Source organism: Camarhynchus parvulus, chromosome 1, assembly GCF_901933205.1.
Source record: "Camarhynchus parvulus chromosome 1, STF_HiC, whole genome shotgun sequence".
Lineage (NCBI taxonomy): Eukaryota > Metazoa > Chordata > Aves > Passeriformes > Thraupidae > Camarhynchus > Camarhynchus parvulus.
In genome coordinates, this window is record NC_044571.1 from 101030417 (window position 1) to 101053709 (window position 23293).

At 40.5% G+C, this 23293-nt stretch overlaps 1 protein-coding gene across 2 annotated transcripts in view; it reads left to right on the forward strand.

The window, feature by feature from the left end:
- The window catches only part of APP (amyloid beta precursor protein), a 200645-nt gene that overhangs the window by 127037 nt on the left and 50315 nt on the right, over positions 1-23293 (forward strand). Inside the window, exons 7-10 of one of the 2 annotated variants that reach the window (XM_030943771.1) lie at positions 3207-3374; positions 8916-9049; positions 18666-18740; positions 18921-19079. In XM_030943771.1, coding sequence (XP_030799631.1) covers positions 3207-3374; positions 8916-9049; positions 18666-18740; positions 18921-19079 — 536 coding nt within the window. The remainder of the gene's footprint in view (positions 1-3206; positions 3375-8915; positions 9050-18665; positions 18741-18920; positions 19080-23293) is intronic. The other variant, XM_030943780.1, reaches the window with a different exon arrangement.

A 23293-nucleotide genomic window follows, 5' to 3' on the forward strand; every position in this document is an offset into this window, starting at 1 on the left:
TTCAAGATTTCTTAACATGAGAACTTAGCTAGCTGCATTTAGAAGAAGTAACAGGCCAGCTGGTAATTCAGCAGAGCAAGGCCTGATTTCATAAGGCCTTTCTTTTATAATACCTCTACCTGTATGTAACTGGAAGAGTGAGTAAGTTCCTTAAACAAAGCAAAGTTCATTGTTGATGCTGTACCAAATTATTTGTGGTATCAAGTAAAACTGAATTGTATGTTTGCAAAAAGTAACTCATCTTTGCCTCAGTTTTCAGCAACAGAATTAAAATATGAAGCAAAGACAGCGTTTAATTTTTTGATGAATCATTTAGCTTAACCCACCCACTACAGCAGTGCATGCTGCCTACCTGCTCCTAATATCTGCTAAAATACCATAGTTCACCTCATGTAGACATTTATTGCTATACTTGGCAGCAGCAGAAGGAAGGGGAAGTGGTATTTGGATTAATAGCCCAAGAAAACCTGTGAAATTTCTCATCTCAGCATTTTATTTCCCTATCTTCTCAGCTGAGGCGTTGCAGTTGAGAACCAAATGCAGTGGCTTTTTCTTGTAAGGACAAGTGATGGATGGGGATATAGAGAGGCACAGGAGGAGTATCTGGCCCACAAATAGGAGTGATGGGACCATTGCCCAGTCACAGAAGCTGGTTTAAAAATGTACCTTTGCCCCAAAGCAGGGGTGAAGGAATGCTGCTCTGAGCTCTCTACAGAAAATGACAGACAGGCATGGTAACATCGGGAAAGGGATGAATGACAGCAGTGACATGTTTCCTAGACTGAACTGGCACCACACTTCCCTCAAAAAGAGCAGTCATGAAACAGTAAACCAGAGCACTTCTCCCTCTCTTGTTTATTCTCCATTTAGGTCATAAACTTTAGAAGACAATAGAACATTTCTCTCTGTGGTAAGCTAAATACCATGTAGGTCTCACCAAGGGCAGTAGGGCTGGCAGTGCAGGCTGGAGGGAGGGATGTCCCTCCCATGATGGGAGGTGACAGGTCAGGCAGGGGGCCTGTCAACAGCCACAACAGTGGGCTTCAAAGCCTCTGGCTTGCTCTTTTTAATATGTTACTCTGTGGTTTACTGAACACTTGTTCAAGTGCATCTTTGTGTGTATAAGTGGCTTAGTTCACCAATGAGACAATTCCAGTGTCCACTCTGATGGACAATTACCTTTGCTTTTGCACATTCAAATCTCTGTTGCTATTTCTGTGGGAGAGGTACCTATAGGAAATTTCAGATTAAATCTGTAAACAGTTTCCGACCTGAAAACAGCACAAAATAAATCAGTCTGTATAGCAAAGCAAGTATTTTGAGGGGAACCTAGAAGGGGCTTACTGTGTGGCTACAGGTTAGCCCACAATCAGCATTAAATAAGAAAGGCTGAATTTTTGAGACCTTTATATTTTCAGAAATTACATTTCCTGTCAGTAAAAATTCTTTTGATTATGCATGTCTGGTTTATGTCAGAAGTTGCTATTAATTTGTAGTTTACATGTGACGTCTTTTCCAAGACTGTGCAAAGCTAGCTGTTTGTCAAGATTCGACTGTATAATTGGGTGGTGTGGCTGGATTTGGTTTTAAAATAAATCAGGAGAACTACTTGTATACTAAAACTGATCTATAATTAATCATGTGGTAATATACAATCAATTGTAGTTCATGTGCTGTGCAATTAATGATACTTATTTTGTTTTTTCTTCAAGTAAAAAACTCAGAATTCTTTTCCCCCCTAATTTCTTCATGCAGAAGTGCAGCATTTTTAGCACATCCTTTGATGGTTGCACACTCTTGGATCTGTTTCTCTCACACTAAATATATGTTTCCTGAAATTCATTCTTGACATTATTTATAGTTAGAATAGGTGAATAAGTTAAATGCATGTAAAATTGTACCTGTATTGTACATTTAAGGAAATGTAGGTTGTATTGCCAGTGACAATTGGACAGTAAAAACCTGCTTGTAAGCAGTGGTACTTCTGAGGATAGTGAATTGATGGATCAGGACAGACACTGAAAAGCAGGATTCTTTGCAGCCAGCATTCTGAGAGGTGATGAACATGCAGAGGATTTTCAGTGCTAGTGCAGTGATATTTTTTTCTTACCTTTCAACCCTTAGGAATGTGATTTCCACAAAATTCAAATTTATGCAGAGAATTTAAAAGCCTCTAGTTGAATGTAGCAGTTTGTTTGCCAGGTAGTGTGTGGGATGAAAGTAAATGAGGGGTGTATTGGTTTAATATAATGTATATTTGAAATTACTTGTGCAGCACATTGAAAGATAAAACTGTTTTTGTCTGTTTGGAACATTATTGCTAAAAGGCTATATGTTTACATGTGTAATTGGCTGAACTCCAAATTAGAGGCAGAATTTGCTTTGTCTTCCTTTAATTTGTGTGGTTTGGTTCTTCCCTCAGATTTCCCTGTGTTGCAGAATGTAGGCAGAGACTTAGCAGCTCACAGTGAACACAAGCACAAATTATTTTAATTTTTTTCCTGTAGGTGTATTCACTGGGGGTGAGGTTTCCTCCCATGGATGGTTCAAGCTACAGCAGTAATTTTATACATGTGAGCCCTCAAACTCAATTAAAAGCCCTGTGCTGGATGGCTTGCAAAAGGGAGTTTCTTAATCGCTTGCTACATTTAAGTAGGTGTCTGAAGTGAATTTGTTTTCCACTATAATGTATTAACAGTGGTTTGGTTGGTTGGTTGGTTTGTTTTTGGTCAGTGAGGGTATATGGAGCTAAAAAAGAACAAGATAAAATGTGTCTCCTACTTTCAGATGTTTCTTTTCAGGTACCAAGTAAGCTGCTTGGGCAGGAATCCACCCAGGGCTATTGGCAAAACCCCAGTCAGCTGGTGGTTGTACCCCTCTGGCCGGGAAGCAGATGAAATTCCACATTTGTTTCAGGACAACACCTCTTAATGTGCGGATAAACTTGCTAGAAACATAAGATGTAGGCAGGCTAAGGAGACTTTGTGGCACAAATCTGTGTCAGTTCAAAATTTACTTTCATTATCTCTGGGGAAAGGTTTCCTATTCCTCAAAACACCACCTTGGTGAATCTCCTTCCAAAACACCACCTTGGTGCATGTATTTTCCCCACCTGAGTGCGTGGACACAGAGAGACACCTAATTAAGAAGCCGAGACGATGCCATTTCCATGCTAAACTTGGTTCCTCCGGGTCTCCTGTGAATAGAGGTGTGCTCTGAGCAAGCCGAGACCGGGCCGTGCCGCGCGATGATCTCCCGCTGGTACTTTGACATGGCTGAAGGAAAGTGCGCGCCCTTCTTTTACGGCGGCTGCGGCGGGAACCGGAACAACTTTGACTCGGAGGAATACTGCATGGCGGTCTGTGGCAGCATCAGTAAGTGCCCTCCACGGCGCCCGCCTCGCTGGGCTCACACTAACCAACCCCAGCCGCGGTCTGTCCACACCTCTGCTCACCACTCGCTCCTCCTCGGCCTCTTGCTAACCTGGCATGGTAGTGGGTGACTTCTTGGCACTGTAAGTGCCCTCTGAGTTGGGGACTGAGAGCTTTAACACCTCCTCGGGTGAGGCTTTCGCACCCATCTTCTCTCTGTTCTCTGTCAGAATGTACTGATGTTTCATGTGTCTGTGTGCACCTACAATGCATGTGCAGGAAAAAACACTAACTTTAGGGAAGTGTCAGGTAAGTTTAAAAATAGCTCATATTTTTAACAGTGTATTCTCATGTATTTCTGACCTTTTTTTTCCCAAAGCTAACAAGTATTAGAATGAGTATTTCCAGATTTTTTTGGTTGAATTCTTTGCGTGTGTTTGCAATGAAAAAAGAAGAAATGGTATTTGATTTTTTAATGTTTCCCTAAGGGCTGTGGTGCACATGGATGTGAATCACCTCCCATTTACTTTAACTTAACCATATGTTGTAATGACTGTTTTTGCTGAAAAAATGGTGTTTGCACTGTTTGAGTGGTGGCTTTCTCCACCATACACCATTGAAGCTGATAAATTAGGTGTAGTTTTATCAGATGGGTTCTGTTTTGAGAGCCTCTTGTACACTCTCCTCCCAATCTGCTTTGCAAGCATGTACCCCTGGGTACATCACCTGACATTTACACCTGAGACATTAAAGAGTGACTACATGTCTCACTGCCCTGTCTGCTCGCAGGACACGGAGGAGCAGAACACAAAGAGCATCTCAGGGCTCCTTTTAGTAAAAGGTTTTCCAAACCTGGCCTTTTCAGGAGCATTTCCAGTAAGTAGAAGGGTTAAAAATGCACACAAACAGATGAAGGGGTACTATGTGTGTCATGGAGCAGAGGAGCTGACCTGTATTTTATTGGAGCAGAAGCGGAAGCACTCCTGGAGCCAGGATTGCTGAACTGGTGCTCCAGCAGCATTTTATCTTAGGGTCTTCTAGAGGTATTCATGGCAAAGCTCCAGGGAAGGGACATGGAGGAATCTGCCATGATGGGAGTGAGGAGGATACTTCTGAACTGTGGTCAGCTCCTGCAAAAAGGCAGAAGATGTAGTGAAGGGAGAGATCTGTGCAGGAGGTTGGAGTGAGGTCCAATGCATTTACTGACAGAGGAACATTTTGAACCATTAAGTTCCTGTGTTAGGTGGGGTATTTCCAGAGATGCAAAACATGATTTGTCTCTGATTGCAGCCTCTCTTTGGGAAGATAAATGATCTTCTCTTCTGCTCAGGAGATTCTGCTTTGTCTCATGGAAGTTGTTGTCTGGCTGGGTGGTTTTTTCCTCAGATCCATTGCAATAAAACAATCACAAGACTATTATAATTTCCATTATTCTCTGTATATTCTGGAAGTCAAATTTTTTGGTCTAAGTAATTTTCTCCTTAAGGATAATGGAGTTAGATTGAGTACTTGAGCTTCTTTGACTTTATAACTTAAACTGATTTTTTATCTCCCATAGGGGTTTTATTCTGCCTTTTTTTTTCCTTCACTAGTTTCTCAAACAGCAGTTCAGTCTATAAGGATACACTTTCTAAGCTATTTCTGTTATATTTTATGTGTGGTTTTTAATGTTATGACAGTGTGTTCTATACCCTCATCTATACACCTGTATTTTCTGTTCCTGAAGTAATTTTTTCTTTTAGTTTCATGTACTGTTTCAGTCTCACCATGCTGTTTTCTCCTTATTCTTCATGTTTTTGCTGAATAGAAATTGTAATGAAAATAATTGAAAGTGCTATATAGTAAGTTTCATCACTGAAATAATCACATGTCGTCTTGCATTTTGTACTAATCTAATGTTGCTGAAGGAGGTAGAACAGACACCATTTTTCATCTGAATCTCAAAGAAGAAAAGAAAAACAGTGGAGAATAGTTTCCATCAAGGCCGCTCCTGTTCTCTCCTATCATTTTTTCCTCCCACCATCACCCTTAATTTAGTCTTTGTATTTGATTTTTATGCCTTCTCCTCCCCACTTCATTATTATTAATGTATTTATTCCATTCTTTCTTTTCTTTCCAAAGTTCAGATTGTTCTTGCTCCTTTGTGTCCTATTAAAACAAAAGAAAAATCAAGCCTCTCTTAGGCAGGAAGAAAGATGGATGCTAAAGCACATCTTTCCTTTGTCTAGCTATAGTTTGCTTTTCAGGATAAACTAGTTAGATTTTACAGAGTAATATTAAATAGTGAATAGCATTAGGATTCTCTTGTATAGTGGGCAAAGGGTAGAAGTGTGGGATGTGTGGGACGTGAGTCAGATTTTCTGGTAATGGATTGGAATTGGACTGAACCAAAATGTGGGGATGTTCTGTTGTCACAAATACCCATACACTGTGAAATCTCAATACTAATATCCTGAACACCTTCTCTTTAAAAAAAGAGTTTAAAATAGCATGTTTTATTCTGCCTTCTTGCTAAGTCTCTTTGCCTTGATCTGGAAAGGTGGGTCTGTCCTGTTGTGCAAAGCCCTAAACTCCCTACATATTGAGTGGATTTGACTGGTGCTCTGAGGTCTGATGGAAATGATTTATCTGTAGGGTAGGAGCTACTGGTGCCATATTTTTTTCATTTATCATTCAACTCCATGGAAATTGATACATAATTGCCTTAGAAGTAGAAGACTTCGAGGTTGATGTTACCAATTCCTTCAGCCTGTCAGATTACCTGCTCAGTCTCTACTGATTCTTAATAAGAATGTTCAGCACTGTCTGTGGTTTCCATTCAATGTAATGATTCAAACTTCTACTGTGTGGCTGTCCATAATGGCTTCTTTGAAGTCATAGAATCTATCAGGTGTTTAATTTGGATTTAATGGCCTTAGAATGAGTATATATTGACAAGAATAAGCGAACATATTGCTGTTACCAGAGGAAAGATTTCCGTCTTCTACTAAAAAGTAATCTATTGTACGAATGTTTTTACTTGTCTGTTAATTGTTGCATTAATTTTAAACATTCTTAAAGTTGCAGGAAGTCTATTTTTTAAAATTATATCTATCTTGATATTACGTTAATGTTTAATTCTTAACTTGGGAACTTAAAAGCGGGGAAAATACATTTTCTTAAATGTTCTTCATTTCTCAGACAGCTCACCCAGCAGCTGCAGCAGCCGTCTGGTCCTTATGTCAGTGGAATTCACTGTGTTTTCATTTGTTCCTCATTCAAAGTGGAAGTGGGTTGAACTCTGGTGGCACAGTCAGTTTTTGAAAATTTTTATCATTAAAATGACCTTTTATAAATGGTTTTTTAAATGTTATGACAGTTCTGAATTTCTGTGGCTCACAGCAGAGGGAACCAGTAGGGTTCAGTGTTGTCAGTTCCCTCCTTCCTTACATAAACCCTGAAACTTAGTAGGAAGTTTAAATGATGACACATGTGGTTTTATTTTTGATCATTTTAGAGCAGTGTCATGGAGTTTTGGGTGAATTTAGATAAAAGTAGTATTTATTCTCTAGACTAAATACTGTGAACTTCCAAACTTGCTCAATCTCTCAGTGATTTTTAAGGAGCAGATACTGTCCACTTTAATTTTTCTTCAGAGGTATATTGCAAATAAAGATCTGTACCTTTTACTAGCAGCAGCTTACAAGAGCATACTCCTGTTGCCAGTCATTTCTTTTATCCATTGTTTGTTTGTTTGTTTGGGATGTTGACATCTCTCCCTAGTTAGCAAGAAGTGAAAATGTTTTGGCACCTAAAGTTGCATGCCAACTTCTAGTGTCTAAGGCATTAAAGAACTGACTTCTAATATCATAAATTGTTAATTTTGACTACAATCTTTAGTGGATGCAAGTGACTAGTTTCTGTTTCCACAGTTTCTTCATCTATATAAATTTTCACTTTTATTTCACCTTTGAACCACACATGTTATACTAGACCTTTTAATAAGTAAGTGGGTGAAGTTTAGGATTCAAAAAGGAAATAATGCAAAGATTTTCATATCCAAAACTTAGACTACTACTAATTTCAAACACAAATAATTTAATTAGTATAAGGTATTACTGTGGGCAGTGTTTACTGTGACTTGTTTTGCTGGGTCTAATCAAAGCATTTTTTGTTTTGGTTCTTTTTACTCTGTAGAACTTGGTGACTCTTGTTTACAACCTTGGCAGAAGTCATGTTCAGGAAAATACTTTTCTCTTGTATTTGTCTTCATTTGAACCACATGTAAAGAATTTAATGGTTTTTTTCCTCTCATAAATATTTAAACTCATGATAAGTTGAAAGAGAATGACCTTGCAGTAGGAGTATCACAAAGATGCTTGAGGAAGTTTTGATTTGGGGACCTCCTCCCAGTCAAGAAATGCATCAAAGAACTTGGAGAGGTGTGATCTGAGCCATTAATGGATGAACGTTGAATGGATATCAGCAAGTCAAAATTGTATTGGCCAGGGTTGGTGAAAAGGAGGGTATTCATGGAAGGTTTGATTGCCAAGTTCTACCTGTGCATGGCTAGGAAATGTATCTTGAAGTTCTTACTCAGGAGGATTTTATATAAGAAAATTCAACTGAGACCTAGTTTAATTGGCAAGCAGTACCTTTAATTAAAATAATGGATCAGGAATAATAAGAATATGATATGTTTTGTTGGGTGGGTTTTTTTCCTCTCCAAGGAGTCTCTGAGGAATTCCACTAAAATCTTTCAAGCTGCCTGTTGTTTGATGCCATACCAATTACTCAAATTCTAGCATATTAAAGGAAAACAGAATCAGTTTTTGCAAAGTAGGGGTTAGATATACTGCACAGTGAGGGGACTATTGCTCACTTTGCTTGAATGCAAACCATTCCACTACCAGTGTCACAGCTGCCTCCTAGTTATCCAACAAGAAGGCTGGCTATTAGTGCAAGCTCACTGATTATTTCCAGCATTTGTGAGAGTTTTTTTAAACCGAAGTTATTACAAGTGAAGTAACTATCTGTGAAGCCACACTGTTGCTAAGGGAAGGATTTGAGGTGTTTCATTGGGTACTGTGAGGTCCTTAAGTACTTTAAAAGGGATTTGCATTCACATTTATATGTTACAATTTATCTTCTAAAAATAAACTTATGTACAAAGCATGTAACTTTGCAAAGGGCATTTTGGTGGCTAACAGACTTTATTAATTGCCAAACTTTTTTTCATACTTGGAATTTTTCTTCTGGCAGCAGTTTCTAACCTGTTTCAAGAACATTGTTTTGTTCACTCTACAGAGCTTCTCCTGGTTTATAAAATGGGGTAAGAAAGGGGGAAGAAATCCTGATGTATTTTTATGTACTTGCTCTGTGTAACATGTTCATCTAAACCCTGTTTCTGTGTCTTCCTCTGAGGCTAAATAGATGGCTGTATTCCAGTGGAAATTAGAACAGGTGCTTCTTTATTAATCCATCTAAAATTTTCCCATACTAAAGTAGAGATTCTTCTTTTCTTCTCCCTCCCCTCCCTCTCTCTACCTTCACATTTTACATCAGTCCCTACCACAGCGGCTAGCACTCCTGATGCTGTTGACAAATACTTGGAGACACCTGGAGATGAGAATGAACATGCCCATTTCCAGAAGGCCAAGGAGAGGCTTGAAGCTAAGCATCGTGAAAGAATGTCTCAGGTAAGGGGAGATTTGTTTATTCCTAAGTGTGTGAGTTTGTCTGTCAAGTAATAAGTGATCCTTCATCTTGTTATTTCCCAAGGCTTATTCCAGGTGCCCTGCCAGTTTGCAATGCTGCAAACACGTCATTTACTGCCTTTCTGACTCTTGTCTAAGAATTCAGCTGTCTGACACATTTATGGTTGTGTCACCACTGCGATCATAACTCGCTACAGTTACTAGAAAGATTGAAAGGAAAAAAAACTGTAAAAAATGTCTTTCATCTTTGTGGGAAAATGGCTTGTCTTGTGAAATTATTTATGTTTCAAAGTAAAGAACTTGGCCTCTGTATTAATTGTCCTTCCCTTGGAGCAGCTGAGGGAAGATGGTTTTCTGTGTGTGCCCTGGGGGTAGTGTAAGATCAGATTTGTTCATCTAATGGTTTTGAGCCTCAAGGTAACATGATATGCATCTAAAGTCAAAGAAAAGAGGAAAAACTGGTGCTTTTGAACTAAAAATCCAAACTGAATCAACCCTTTTCTTTCCCCTCAACCAAAGAGATTTGTAGCCTGAAACTGTGCCCACGTTTTAATCCAGTGAGGGATGAGTTACCCACGCTGTCAGAAACAGGGTTTATAATAGCAATGCTAATAAAAATGGTCAACTTTGTTATTAAAGTTCTGCTTTAATAACAACAAAGAAAAATATAAGAGATTTAAAGGAAAGCATATATTTTGAGAATGAAAAAAACACAATTAATGTAGTATAATTCAGATGCACTCCATATACCCATGCAGTAATTTACTGTATTTTTTCATTATAAAATTGTTCCCTTGATGGGATTTCAGTGTGTCTGTCTGTTACTGATACATTACTAACCTTTAGTTCTGTGCTAAAATATTATTCCAAAAATGAAAATAAAATGTTTTGAATGAAAATAAAATTAAGCTCTTATTGTACATCCATGGCTATTGGTACTGTAGCTGTGCCTGGCACTTCTCTAATAAATTGGGCAGCTCATCTTACCTGAAGCACTCACCCAATTGGTGCAAGCCACATAATGAGAATATGGAATATGACATGTCATAGATAGGAAGATAGGTGCTCCTAATCTGCCTGGGAAATGTTGAAGCACAAACAATCTGTCTCCTCTTTAAACAGAGAAAATAGAGCCAATTTAGTGGACAGGGAATCTGGAGAATAAAAAAGTTACATAGCCTGCCTAGCAGAAGAGAGACCCTGCCTTGGCTAGGCATGCAGAGGGTTGGTGAATAATACAGTCACCACCCCATCATTCCTTCCCCTTGAAACAACCTTTTTGTAAAAAATGCTGTTGAGGTGGATTTCTTGAAAGCAAAGGATAGTCAGTGCAGATTTCCTTGGCATAGTCTTCAGATTCTCACTGTGGTTCCACATTTTTCTCCAAAATCCCGGTATGTCATGGTTAAGCTGCATAATTAGGGGCAGTATTTGGGTGAACTGTGTATTTTCTGTTTTAACATGAGCATCTGGAGGACCCTGTCAGCTGAAAGGTGTGATTCAGAGGTTCAACTGAAACTGGAGCTGGTGCTCTCATTAGCGCATTTCCAACCACTCTTCCTGTCAGCACTGGGCACACAGGGGGTGAGGCCATTCAGCTGCCCCCTCCTGCAATGTCAGTCCTCCAAAAATAAGTCAAATAACCAGCTCTGACCAGTTCAGCAACCTAAGTCAGCCCTGGTAAAAAGCAGCATGATAGATACATTAAAAAAATGTAAAAAATATTACAAAAATAACTTAGGCTTAAGTTGCCTAAGCTGCTTTTGAAATCACATCTCAAAGGACATGTTTTGAAGTACACAGACCCCTTGCAGAGCTTTAAATATCAGAAAGATCTTCATGGAAGATCTAGAAAAGAAAGATAATTTTTGGAAACTTAAGTTATGATTTGTATAGTATTGAGATAGCCTCTCTGTGTTAACTTGTCAGATGTTTAAAAGATTGTAGATGCTAGTAGAAAAGCCAGCTAGTTCACCATTCTGTGTTTCCTCACATAAACATCTAGGTCCAATATCACTGGTTTCCTGTTCTGGCAATTTATTTTAAAATGGCTTTTTACATTTTATTTAAAATCAGGTATGTTCTTTATATAAAATCCAAATATATATGTAGCTGAAAATGAATGTGGAACTCTTACTTGTTATTTTAAAAATAATGCTGAATAAGTTAACTTTGTCACATCTTTGCTGTCAATGATTTTCTCAGTAAAAAGAAAAGGTAACAAATGAGAGTCACTGGCCAAGTCTTCCAGCTGCACCAAACTTTTTTTTAATTCAAAGCCCAGTTCTTTCAAAGCTGAAAAGTGGAGGCTTAGAAAGCATCAGAAATGCCCATTTTTCTTCTAATAAAAAGAGAAAAAATGATCAAGTAATTCTTTAATCATTAAAAATGTCATAATCTGAAATAGATTGGTTTGTTCACAAAACACAGATAATTTATTTCATTGAATAAAAAGTCTAGTTTTAAAATAGTATTGGGTTTGGTGCACACCTTATTTTGCAACAGTCAGTTAACTACGAAAAAAATCAGATGCATTCTAGTTGACATGAAAAATGTAATAATCTAAGGAGTAGGGAAGTTCATCACTAAACTTGAAGTGAAATATTTTAAAATATGTCATCAGGGAAAATGTAAATATTCTGCATATCCTTTTTCTGGTATTTCCCTTAATTTACTATGAAATTCTGACAACTTGTGGGTTTTTTTGCTCTTGTATAAAGATGTTCACACAAGCAGAGACCAAGATTCTATCAGTGCTCATGTCACATCATAGTTCACAGCTCATGAAAGACTTTTAGTAGGGAAGTTTGTCTCTGTGATGACCTGGTGCACCTTTGGTTTGGGCTCTTTCAATCTCTTGTGCTCTAAAGTGTCCATCTTTTTAGACTAAAGATCATGAAAGTTTCTGCACCACACCTGAAGCAACAAGGTTTATAAACTTCCCTATTTTACAGGCAGTACTGTAAGGAGAATTACATTCATACAACATTTTAAGCGTTTTCCAAGAATCAATAATGCAGCCTCAGTAGCGGGAAAACTGCATTCCCATGCAAACAGGGATAGCCAATCACTGATGCCTGTGTAACCTTTAAATGTTTGCTGTTCTCCAAAAGATAACAGGGAGAGGTTTTGTTAACTGATAGCAAGGTGTCATGGTTCTTGTTTCTTGTTTTGGAACAATTCCCCTTTTTCTCTTTCTCTTTTCATTTTGGTAATGGCTGTACAGCTCCCTTACTTAATTAGTTGCTGCTAAATAGCCTGATGAACCAGATACCAAACCTTACTCAGGGGAGCAGTATATTTATACATTTCTCTCCTAAGACATCCTGTGACGTCCTCGTGTCTTAAATTTGTTCTTCCTTTGGCTGTCTACGATATTTTTGGAATTGTAGCATGTAGAATACTTGTGATAGGAACTTAATGACACCTTGTGTCCTAGAATAGTTTTGCTTCTTGGAAGTTTATTTCCAAAGCAAACATCTAAAAATACTGCAGTTCTCAACAAGCCTGAACAAGTCTGGTATTTGTTCAAGATTGTTTTTTGGGTTTTTTAATCATTGCATGCCAGTTGTCCTAACATCCTGGATACATCTTCAGCTGATTTTTAGTCCCAGTGACGCTGTAGAATCACAGAATTGTTTGAGTTGGAGGGACCTTAAAGATCATTTAGTTTCATCCCCCTGCCATGGGCAGGGGCACCTTCCAATACATCAGGTTGCTTAAAATCCCATCTAGCCTGGCCTTGAACATTTCCAGGGATGGGGCATCCACAACTTCTCTGGGCAACCTGTGCCAGGGCCTCACCACCCTCAGAGTAAAGAATTTCTTTCTAATATTGAATCTAAACATACTTTCTTTCAGTTTAAAACCATTCCTCCTGATCAGCACATGCTTTGAAGAATCCCCTCTCCTGCCTTCATGAAGGCCCCCTTTAGACAATGGAGGGCTGCTATAAGGTCTCTTTGAAGGTCTCCAGACTCAAGAACCCCAAATCTCTCGCCCTGGCATCACAGAGGAGGTGCTCCAATCCTTTATCGTCTTTATGGTCCTCTTCTAGACCCACTCAAGCAGGTTGATGTGCATCTTGTGTTGGGCCCCAGAGCTGGATGCAGCACTGCAGGTGGGGACTCACCAGAGCAGAGCAGAGGGACAGAATGCCTTCCTCAAGCTGCTGTCCATGGTGTTTTGGATACAGGATACACTGGGCTTCCTGGATTCTGAGCACACATGGCTAGCTCATGTTTGGTTTTTCATCCACCAGGACACTCAAGTTCTTTTCCTAGGGCTTCTCTCAGTCCATGCCCAGCCTATACTGATTTTGGGATTGCCCCAGTGCAGGAGCCCACACATGGCCCTGTTGAACTTGAACCTGTGGTTTTCCCAGGCCCGCCTCTCAAGCCTGTCCAGGTCCGTCTGAATGACATCCCTGCCCTGTAGAGTATCAATCACACCACTGACCTTGGTGTCACCTAACTGAGATTGTTCTCATTCCTGCTGCCCATGTCCGTGACAGTGGTCACAAGGGTTCCTGAATGAGGCAAGAGACGAGAATGTTGACTCTATGTTCAGAAGGTTTGATTTATTATTTTATGATAAATATATTACATTATAACTATACAAAAAAGAAAAGAAGGAAAGGTTTCCTCAGAAGGCTAAGCTTAGAATAGAATAGAAAGAATGATAACAAAAGCAGCTCTCTCGGACTCTGTCTAAAATAGCTCGGCCCTTGATTGGCCATTAATTTCTCACTAAGCCAACCTTCAGGCAAGTACCTCTGCTGGCCTGATTGTGCTAACCCAAATGCCTGCCATAAATTCTTCTCTTGCAGATATGCTTTTGTGCCCTCATGTAAAAGATGGGAATGAATGCTGCTGCTTCAATACATAATGAAATTTTTGTACTTAGCATGTCTTAATAAGGAATGACATTTCCATACTGCCTCTTTCCCTCTTACTGTCCCTTGAAGCCCAATTTCAAAAAGCATCTACCAGGCTGAAAGGCCTGAGTTTTGAAGAAGTTTGACTTTGAAATGGCTTGCTTCTTGTATCTCAATCAGAAGCTGTTTTTTCCCTGTACAAAGCCTCCAACCCTTGAAGAGCCCTAAATCTGTATGTTTTTCATAGGTCTGTGCTGTCAGCAGAGGAGAATAGGTTTGTAAGTGCAGAGGCCACTTCAGCCTTCTTCTGCACCTGTGTAACTGGAGAATTTTTTCTCCTTGCTCTTTGGGGCCCTCTGTAGCACTGTGGCTTATTTCTCACTCACAAATCCCTGAAGTGATGACCTTTTGTGGGAGCAGGAGTTCCCTGTGGGTGGTAGCATGGCTCATGGATAGCTATACCTCCAGTTGTTAGCACACATACACAGATTCTCTCAAGCATTGAAGTGTTCTCAGTTACAAAAATCTGCCACTCAGGTCACAGCAACCTTTACAGGAATATTGTTTCTGCAAACAGCCATGTAATTCTGTTTTTTTTCCAAAACCTTTCAGTTTTGTGGCACCAGAGCTGAACTCTGAGGCCACTAATTTACATTCCTCCCAACTAGCTGCATAGGCTGTCAGTTTATCATCCTGCCTTCCATGCCTTAGAAGATTTAATGAAATAAAATAGAGGGAGACAGACCTGGTGTAGCCAAAGGTCCTTTTAATCACTTTACCCACAGTGCTTATTTTTGTCATGCAGATTAGGAGAGGGTTAGTTTGGGGGATAAAGATGGCAAGTCAGCTCTTGTTCTGAAAATCCATAACTGCTCTTTCAGAGTAAAAAAATTAGGCAAATATCAGAGATGTGATTTTAAGACAGAAAGGGAGAAGAGGAGGAAGAAAATCATAAAGTTGCTAATATAGGCCAATGTTCAAGCTTGACCACACCATTGTAGTTTATGACTTGACTTAATGCCATAATTTCTGGGCCTTCTGTAAGTTTGCATCCTGTTGCTATCCTCTCTAATCACAGATGAGCAAAGAGAGCTAGCTCTGTGAGTAAAGCAGAAAGAACCCTGAATATTCATTTAAATATTGGTTCAAATATCCCCCAGAATGGGATAAAACCCAGAAGTGGTTAGATGTTGATACCAAAAAATTGATGTATTTCATTTGAAAGAGGCAAAGATGAAAGAAAATAGAAAAGAAAGAAAGAGAGAAATACAAAAAGAAGGCGAGAAAGAGAGAAAGAAAGATGGATGGAAAAAAAAGAGGGGGGCAGACAGACAGGCGGAGTGACAGAAATGAAGTAGAACCATACTCCATGGGTCCCAATGATGTCTCATTGTTGCCCTCTATCTGATCTTCTTGGAGATGAGGGTCCCCTGCTGAAAAGCATAGAATCCCATGGATTAATATACATTTGGGCAGGTGGGAACACACAGGTACCTCCCTGAGGGGGGCCAGTTAGACACTGTCCCTTGCAAGACTGTGGATCTGTTGCATCATGTAGGATCATGTGCAGTGCTCTGGTGCAGGGTCTTGGGACTCCTTTGGGGGTTGTCATGATCTGGCATAACACAGAAAACCAAAGCAAACTAAGCCTCTGTGAATAAAATGGATCGGACCCAGGACAGTTTTAAATATACCAAAAAACATGATTAAAACCAAACAAGGTTAGATGTTGTTGCCAGAAAAACTTCATATAAGTGAAAGCGGCAAAGAGAAAGAAATAGAAAAAGAGTTGTGCATGGGGGGCAGGAAGGCCAGGAGAGAGTGACGAGGGTTAGGTAGAAACATATCACCCTTCTGGAGGTCCCAACAACATGTCATTCTTCTCCTCCATCCTGTCTTTTTGGTGGTGAGGATCCCTTGCCATGGCGATGCCAAAAAGTTTAGAATTATAGGATTAATTAAAGTACAGGATTAATATACATTTGGCCCAGGTGGGAACGCCCAGGTGCCTCCCCTAAGGGGGCAGGGTTTGACACTGTCCCTTGCAACACTGTGGGTCTGTTGCATCATGTTGAAGTGCTCTGGTGCAGGGTCTAGGGACCCCTTTGAGGGGCCTTTGATGGGCCATGACACCCCCTCAGCTGTCCTTCGCATGGATGTGGCTTTTCCTGGAGTGAAGGGGCCCCTGGGCTCCTCTGCCCAGTGGAGGATGGGCATTCACTGCCTCTCACCAGAGACTTTTTCTACGTACACCCAAACCCCTCCACATCCCCCCCCCTTTGGTGGGGGTCTGTGCAAGCCCGGCAGCAGATAAGCCTGGGCTGTGGCCTCCACCCCTGCAGGTGCTTGGCTGGGCCCTGCAGTGGATGCTCTTCCAGCTGCTTTGAGCAATAGTGTCACTTTTCTTATCTCTGTTCCTTAGGAGGTTCAGGGTTTCAGTCAGGAGGCCCATTCAGGGTGGGCTTGGATGGTCTTCTGTGAGCTTTTGTTATGTACTTTTACTATAATAGACAAAACCATAAAATTTCAGTCTCTGACACATCCTACCATCAGTGGCATCTCAGGTCTCTGGAAAGATGCTGCCTGTGTGCATGAATTATTTTCTCAGCCCCCACAGTCCTATGGCCTCAGCACAATTAAGAGCTGAGTGCTTAATGCACACTGAATACACAGCAGCACTCTGAGAATTAATATGTTTTTTCCAGAACACATCACTGTGCTCTAAATTGTGGTGTCAGTTATTGTCATCTAGTTCTGTTTTGTCAGAGAATCAGTGAAATCTCCTGTGCCAAAATATTGCAGTAGTAGCAGGTCGGGGGTGACCCATAACTTCAGTGTGCTGCCCATCATGTTGTCTGTCATTAGTTCCTTGCTACAACTCCTTGTAAATTTTGTTTTCCTGCTGCCTTAGAGCTTGGCTTCAATTTAAACATCAGTGGGTATTGTCTGATGAGAAGATAATGTAAACTGAAGAGGCAGTTTCAGGCTGACAGTTACATTGGTTGGAGTACAGTTCTTGGGACTTGAATTTCAGCTTAGTTTTCAGTAATAGAGAGGAGTGAGATAAAGACCATGATTCTAACTATTTGGTTTCAGGTGTCTGCTTTTAACTGCTGCCTAAGCATGTCCCTAGTGAAGCCAAAAAGCAGGCAAAACAATTTCTCAAATTTCACAAAAAAAATTTAAAGTTTACAGCACCCCATTAGCTTCCCAAAAGATAAGTCTCCGTTCTTTTGGGCTGTTATTGAGGCCAGAATCTCTTATAGATAAATAATTTTGCTGACAGTGAGTTGATCTGTTTTTACCATAACTGATGTATTGCTGTCTTGAGATACACTCTAGGGTTTGAGGTGAAAAGGAAGATTTAAACTTGGCAACAAAATCCCATGCAGTGAGTTGTTTTGGAGTGCAGGTTTCAGCCTGCTGAGTAATTCTAGAACCCTGTATAGAACTGAGAGGTATTACATTTTAAGGCCTGGGACTTGCAGAAGTCTCCTTTGAGCCCAGGTCTGTGTGGGTTGTTCTTTCTCGAAGGTACAGGCTCAGCCAGGTACCCTTAGGCACCACCAACAGTTTCCAGTCTGCTCATCAAAGAGCCTGATTAGCAATGTCTGGTGTGGTGTGTGGGAAAACTGGGAAGCCTGAGGCAGGAGGTGAGTGCTGGAGGCTCAACTTGCACACATGAGACACAGAAGGTCTTATTTCTCATGCCTTTGGTATTGGTCTTGGTAAAATTTTAGTTGTCCATGTGGACTGTGAGCTTTTTTAAAAATTATCTTGACCATTTTTATTAAATGGTGTGAAAGTGTGTATTTTATTGAGAAGGGAAGGAAAGGAAAGGCACATTGTGAGTAATTGCTTATAGGTTTCTTATCATGCTGATCCTGCACATAAATAGTCACCTATTTGTGTGCACTTCATTCAGTGGGAACAATTGTTCCTATATAGAATGTATTATCTGAGGACATTGCTGTCTAGCTGTGAAATGAGTGATGCCTACAGAGGACAGAAAGGTTTCTGATCTCATGGACAACAAGCCACTCCCTGACTCCTCCCTCCCTAACACAGAGAGTTGTAACTGCTCTGTGTTACAGGAAGAGGAGGCTTCTCACATTGCTCAAGGAAATGACATAGAAAGATCTCCTACATTATTTTTCTGGCAGTGTTGTACTTGAGATACACATTCAGTTCTTTGAAGTGTTTCTACAGCCCCTGTTTCTGGACAAATAGCTGGACTAGCACAAATTATGTGTAATTTTTGGTCTGCCCTATTCAGGCCAGTGATGCAGTCTGAATAAATTAAAAGTTTTCATGGTGCCAAAAAAGGTGGCATGATTCAATTGGAATGAGTTCAAGGTGTGAAATTTACACCCTTGGACAAAAAGAGTGGGATCTCATTTTTTTTCTGTCTGAGATGAGAAAAGGGTTGGTGTGTTTACCATGGAGATCTCCACTTCCCTTGCTTGAGGGCTGGTTAATGTGTTCCTTCACAGCGGAGTTGTGAGAGCTTGGCACAGTGTTCAGACACACAAGTACTGTCTTTTATTAATTTAATAACAGGATCCTACCTTCATAAAATGTTGTAACTGCCTTTTTATTTAGAGATAAAAGGAGGAGAGGAATGTAAAAATATGACTCTTGGAGCTGCAGTGCTTGGCTGCTGCTAAGCCATGGGACAAGGGAGGAAAATAGCAAAGTCACACTTTTTATTTTATTCATTAGGTCATGAGAGAGTGGGAAGAAGCAGAACGCCAAGCAAAGAGCTTGCCAAAGGCCGACAAGAAAGCTGTCATCCAGGTAAAGGAAAATGCAACCACAACCTTACCATCTGGAGCCCCAGTTAAGATATAAGGGGTGCTGGGTGTGATGAAATTTAATAATCTACTTTGTGGAGATTTCATGTTATTCTCTACTCTTTTTTTTTCCCATCTATGCTGATGTCTTCTCTGTTTCTGTTGTGATTGATGGTTTTTTCAGCATTTCCAGGAGAAAGTGGAATCACTGGAACAGGAAGCAGCAAATGAAAGACAGCAGCTTGTGGAGACTCACATGGCACGGGTGGAAGCCATGCTGAATGACCGTCGGCGCATTGCTCTGGAGAACTACATCACAGCCCTGCAGACTGTCCCGCCCAGGGTGAGTGGGACACCACAAACTCTGCCAGCTGTGTCAAAATCATTGCAGTTGTCCTGGGGGAAATATAGATGTGCCCAGGTGCAGTCTAGCTTTGGAACCAGGAGCTCACTGTGCAAGGGCTGTGACAGCAGTCAGACAGTTTGCCTAAGTGCATACACAAGGTCCCCATGTAAATACCTGTTGATGGATAGATGCATAATAAAGATACTTAAGCAAATAACATGGAAGTGATTTGGTTGTCAGAAGTTGTAGCAGTTCACAGATCCTGCAGGGGGATGGTGTCCCTCCTAGTAATGCACATTAGGATACTTCACCATGACAACATGGAGCTTAAAGATAGGATGGTTGTGATTTTTTGTTTTGTTTCTTGAACTGTTGAGGTGTTTGGTGAAGGATCTTGTGAGGATTGTTAGATGGCATGAAGTTAGCACACTAGCAATTCAAAGTTGTCTGCTTTTGATGGGTGTAAACATGTTCATTCAGAATGCAGATTGAGTGGAATTTAATGACTTTATATCTCTGATACTTGTTTCAATACCACAATAGCTGGTTAGTGACCTCCAGAGGAAGAGAATTTGCAAAAAGACTGGGAGAAAGCAGTTTTATGTATCTCTGGCCTCTTGAACACTTCCTAGATGGAAAGAACATTGTCACACTGCTGAGTCTTTTAGTGAATTTGACCTTAAAGGGAGTGATACCAATATGACTAACATGATTACATTACATATTTTCAGTAACTTTCCTTCTGAGGAGAAACCTGTGTATTTGGAAAAGTGATCATTCTCTTATTGATCATTCTCTTTATCATTGTTATCATAATTGAACTTTTTTTCTCCATCCTGTGATACAAAACTCTCTTGCTTTAACCATGTCTGCCAAGTAAAAATTAAATTTAAAAAAATTAAAATCTTTCACTTAGGTAAAAGTGTTGAGGGGTGACTTCAGGATAGTTGTGTGAAGAGTTTCCATGTATTTTGCAGTAGTAATTTGTGGAAAATGAAGCTAGTTGATGTTAAATTGGTAAAGGATGTTACTCGGCCTGAGTGTGAGTTGCATGTTACAACCTCTTACCACAGTGAGGGTAGTGAAAGCCTTGAACTCATTAGGAGACAGATTGATGAGTTATAAGCTGGGATGTGGCCTCTTTTAAGTAGCTGGAGTCTGGCTCAGAACTGAGGTAAGTGTATGGACTGGCTGCAGGTCATGTTTGCCTTCTTGCACTGTGGGTTTGAGTAATTCACCAAAGGTAGGGTTCCACATTTGGCTTTAGAGCCAAGCTTTCCTGCTCTGAAGTTCAGCCTTGTACAAATGTAATCCTGTCCTAAAAGTACCACAGTAAAATTACTTGATTTCAAGCTGTGTGTGTGTCAGGCTGGAAGCTTGGTTCTTTGGGTATCTGTGGTTGTTGAAGGGTATGATGGGGACCACACATAACAGCAGAAAGATCTCTACAGCTGACAAAATGTGGAATGCAGAGGACACAAAGTGAACTTCAGCTGCAGGACTCTCTAAGGGGGAAAAAATGTTAAGTGACTCTGGGACCAGAAAAACTTGCATTTTGTGCTTGTGTAGCTTGTAATCAGCTCTCGGGACATTTAAATTACTGATACATTTCCTGTGTCAGGAGGAGAGCACCAGGCCTGAAAGGTGACATTAGTCCAGTAAAAATAAGTTTTGAAGGTACTGTTTGAAAGATAGAAGTGCATCCTATATTGAGTGTATGTCCTATATATGTCCTACAAAAGCTAATAATTCTGAAAGGATCAGGCAGCAAGCATGGAGGTAACATTATGAAAGTGCTACCAGACAGGGACTTATCTCAAAATAACAGGGGTGAACAGTTTAAAAAATAATGTCCTTAAAGAAGTCCTTGTTCAGTCTTGTAGATGGTCTTGTCCTTGCCTCAGCATTTTTTGGTTGTGTGCTCGGTAGCTGATGACAGTTGAGGTGTTGAACTGCTGATCAGATGCATTCCAAAGCACTTGAAAGCACTGACCTTGAATTCAGCAGGATGATTTGTCTAGTTGTATGGAAAGAGAGGAGGAGGTTTTGAAGGAACTTAGGAATAAGAAGAGAATGTATCATCTTTGAAGGAGGATCAGGTATCCCAGGAAATATTTAAGGGGGTTCCTGTGGTGGTGTTCGCAGGGGTGCAAGGATGAGAGGAGATGAGAATCTTGACTCCATGTTTATTATTTTATGGTATATATTATATTAAAAGAAAATGATATATTAAAATTATACTAAAAGAATATAAGAAAGGATTTCATCAGAAGGCTAGCAAGGAATAGAAAGGAATGGAAAAGAATGATAATAGAATCTTATGACTGGCCAGAGAGTCCGAGACAGCTGGACTGTGATTGGCCATTAATTAAAAACAACCACATGAGACCAATCAAAGATGCACCTACTGCATTCCACAGCAGAAGATAATTATTGTTTACATTTTGTTTCTGAGGCCTCTCAGCTTCTCAGGAGAAAAAATCCTAGCAAAATGATTTTTCATAAAATGTCCACAACAGGTTCCTAGGGCATTTTCTCAGGCCACTAAGGGCCTTCAGGGAAAAGGACTCAATAGTGACTTCTGGTTTTGTGTCAATAATTGGCATTGAGAGTCCTTCCCTAGGATCATCATCATCCACTGGCTGATCAGTTTTGGTCGTGTCTTTCTTGCTTCTTGTGGTAGCAGCAGCAGCCATTGGTTGAGGTTCACTACCTGGTTTAGCTATGGACTTAGGTTTACTGTCTGGTTTAGCTACAACCTGAGTAGCTGGGGTGTTAGGTGTGGTCTGAGTGACTGGGGTAGCTGCTGATTTATCTCCCTGCCTGTGTCTGCTGCCCGACAGTATCTAGCAGCATGTGATAAGCATAGGCCAGGGCCCAGGTTACTGCAATGATCCTTTTCTCCTTAGGGTCATCATGGCACTTCTCTTTCGGATATTTCCCCACCTCAGCTGGGTTCTGAATTTGTTCACATGACAAGTGACAGTCTGTAGGGTCAAAAAATTCCTTCAGGGTTTGGCCCACATCCTCGCATTTCCCGCACCACTCAGGATTTTCCACACCTGGGTCTATTTCTGGGTCAGGGGTCTCATCAGCCCTCATGCTGGGCAAACTGCAGGCCATATAAAGAAAGTTTACCAGATTAAATAAGGATGGTGGTATCTTTAACATTCGGGGGAAACTGAACATTCTCAAAAAGTGACTTAACAGATTCAAAGGAGAAGAAGGAAAGGAAAGGCTAAAAGCCTTATCCCCTGCTCCTCCTCTAACAAGCTGGGTGCAATTACTAATAAATCCCCAAAACTACTAGGAACTAGGAACTGGAACTAGGATGCAGGGTAGGATGAAAAAAATGTAAACCGTACATATCTAGAACAGACTCTAGTACCTTTGTAAACTCCCTATAAATCATTATCACCAAGCCCAGCACAATAGCTATTGTAATCCATGCCCCTCTACTGTAAAAAGTATGTGTTTGGGACAATATCAGAGCTATCTCTGGATAAGAAAATAAGCCTAGGGACCAGAAAGGTATGAAAACCTCAAAAATGCCTGGGACCAGAAACACATGAATGCCTCCACCCAGTGAATTCAAGCAACATGGTTGCTGACTGCTTTATCCCAATACAAAGTACAACCAAAATGCAATCAGTACTGGTTTTTTCCACTTTATCAAGCTACGTGTTGGGCACTAAAATTTGTATTTGTCCTGGTTTAGGACAAATGTGAGAGAAAACCTCCAAAGGGGTTCCTCTAGAAAGCAGATTCGAGCGGCCCCTCCCCAGCTGGTTCAGGAGAAGATTTCCTTGAGAAAAGTGGAAAAAGACTGTTTATTTAACAGGCAAAGTATTCACCCGCACAAAAAAATGAACAATATTAAACAATAAAACCTCTTGCTGCTCCAAAAGAGATGACAGACTCAGGAAGTCCCTTTGTGGGTTGCAGCTCAGCTCATTCAGTCTCTTTATCAGTCCCTCTGGTGCTGGAAATGCCACAGCCCAGCCTGGCCTGGTGAGCCACAGGTACGAGCTGCTGGTGCTCTGCTGGGTGTTCAGTGCAGAGCAGGTTTGAACAGGTCCAAGAAGAAGAAAAACTACAGTCCAGAGAGCTCCTCTGCCTTAGCTAGCTAAAAACTATCTAAAAAGTACAGAAGAGCTCTGTCCTGCTGTCTGTCCGTCTGCAGACACCACAGTCCAGGAGCAGGAATGTAT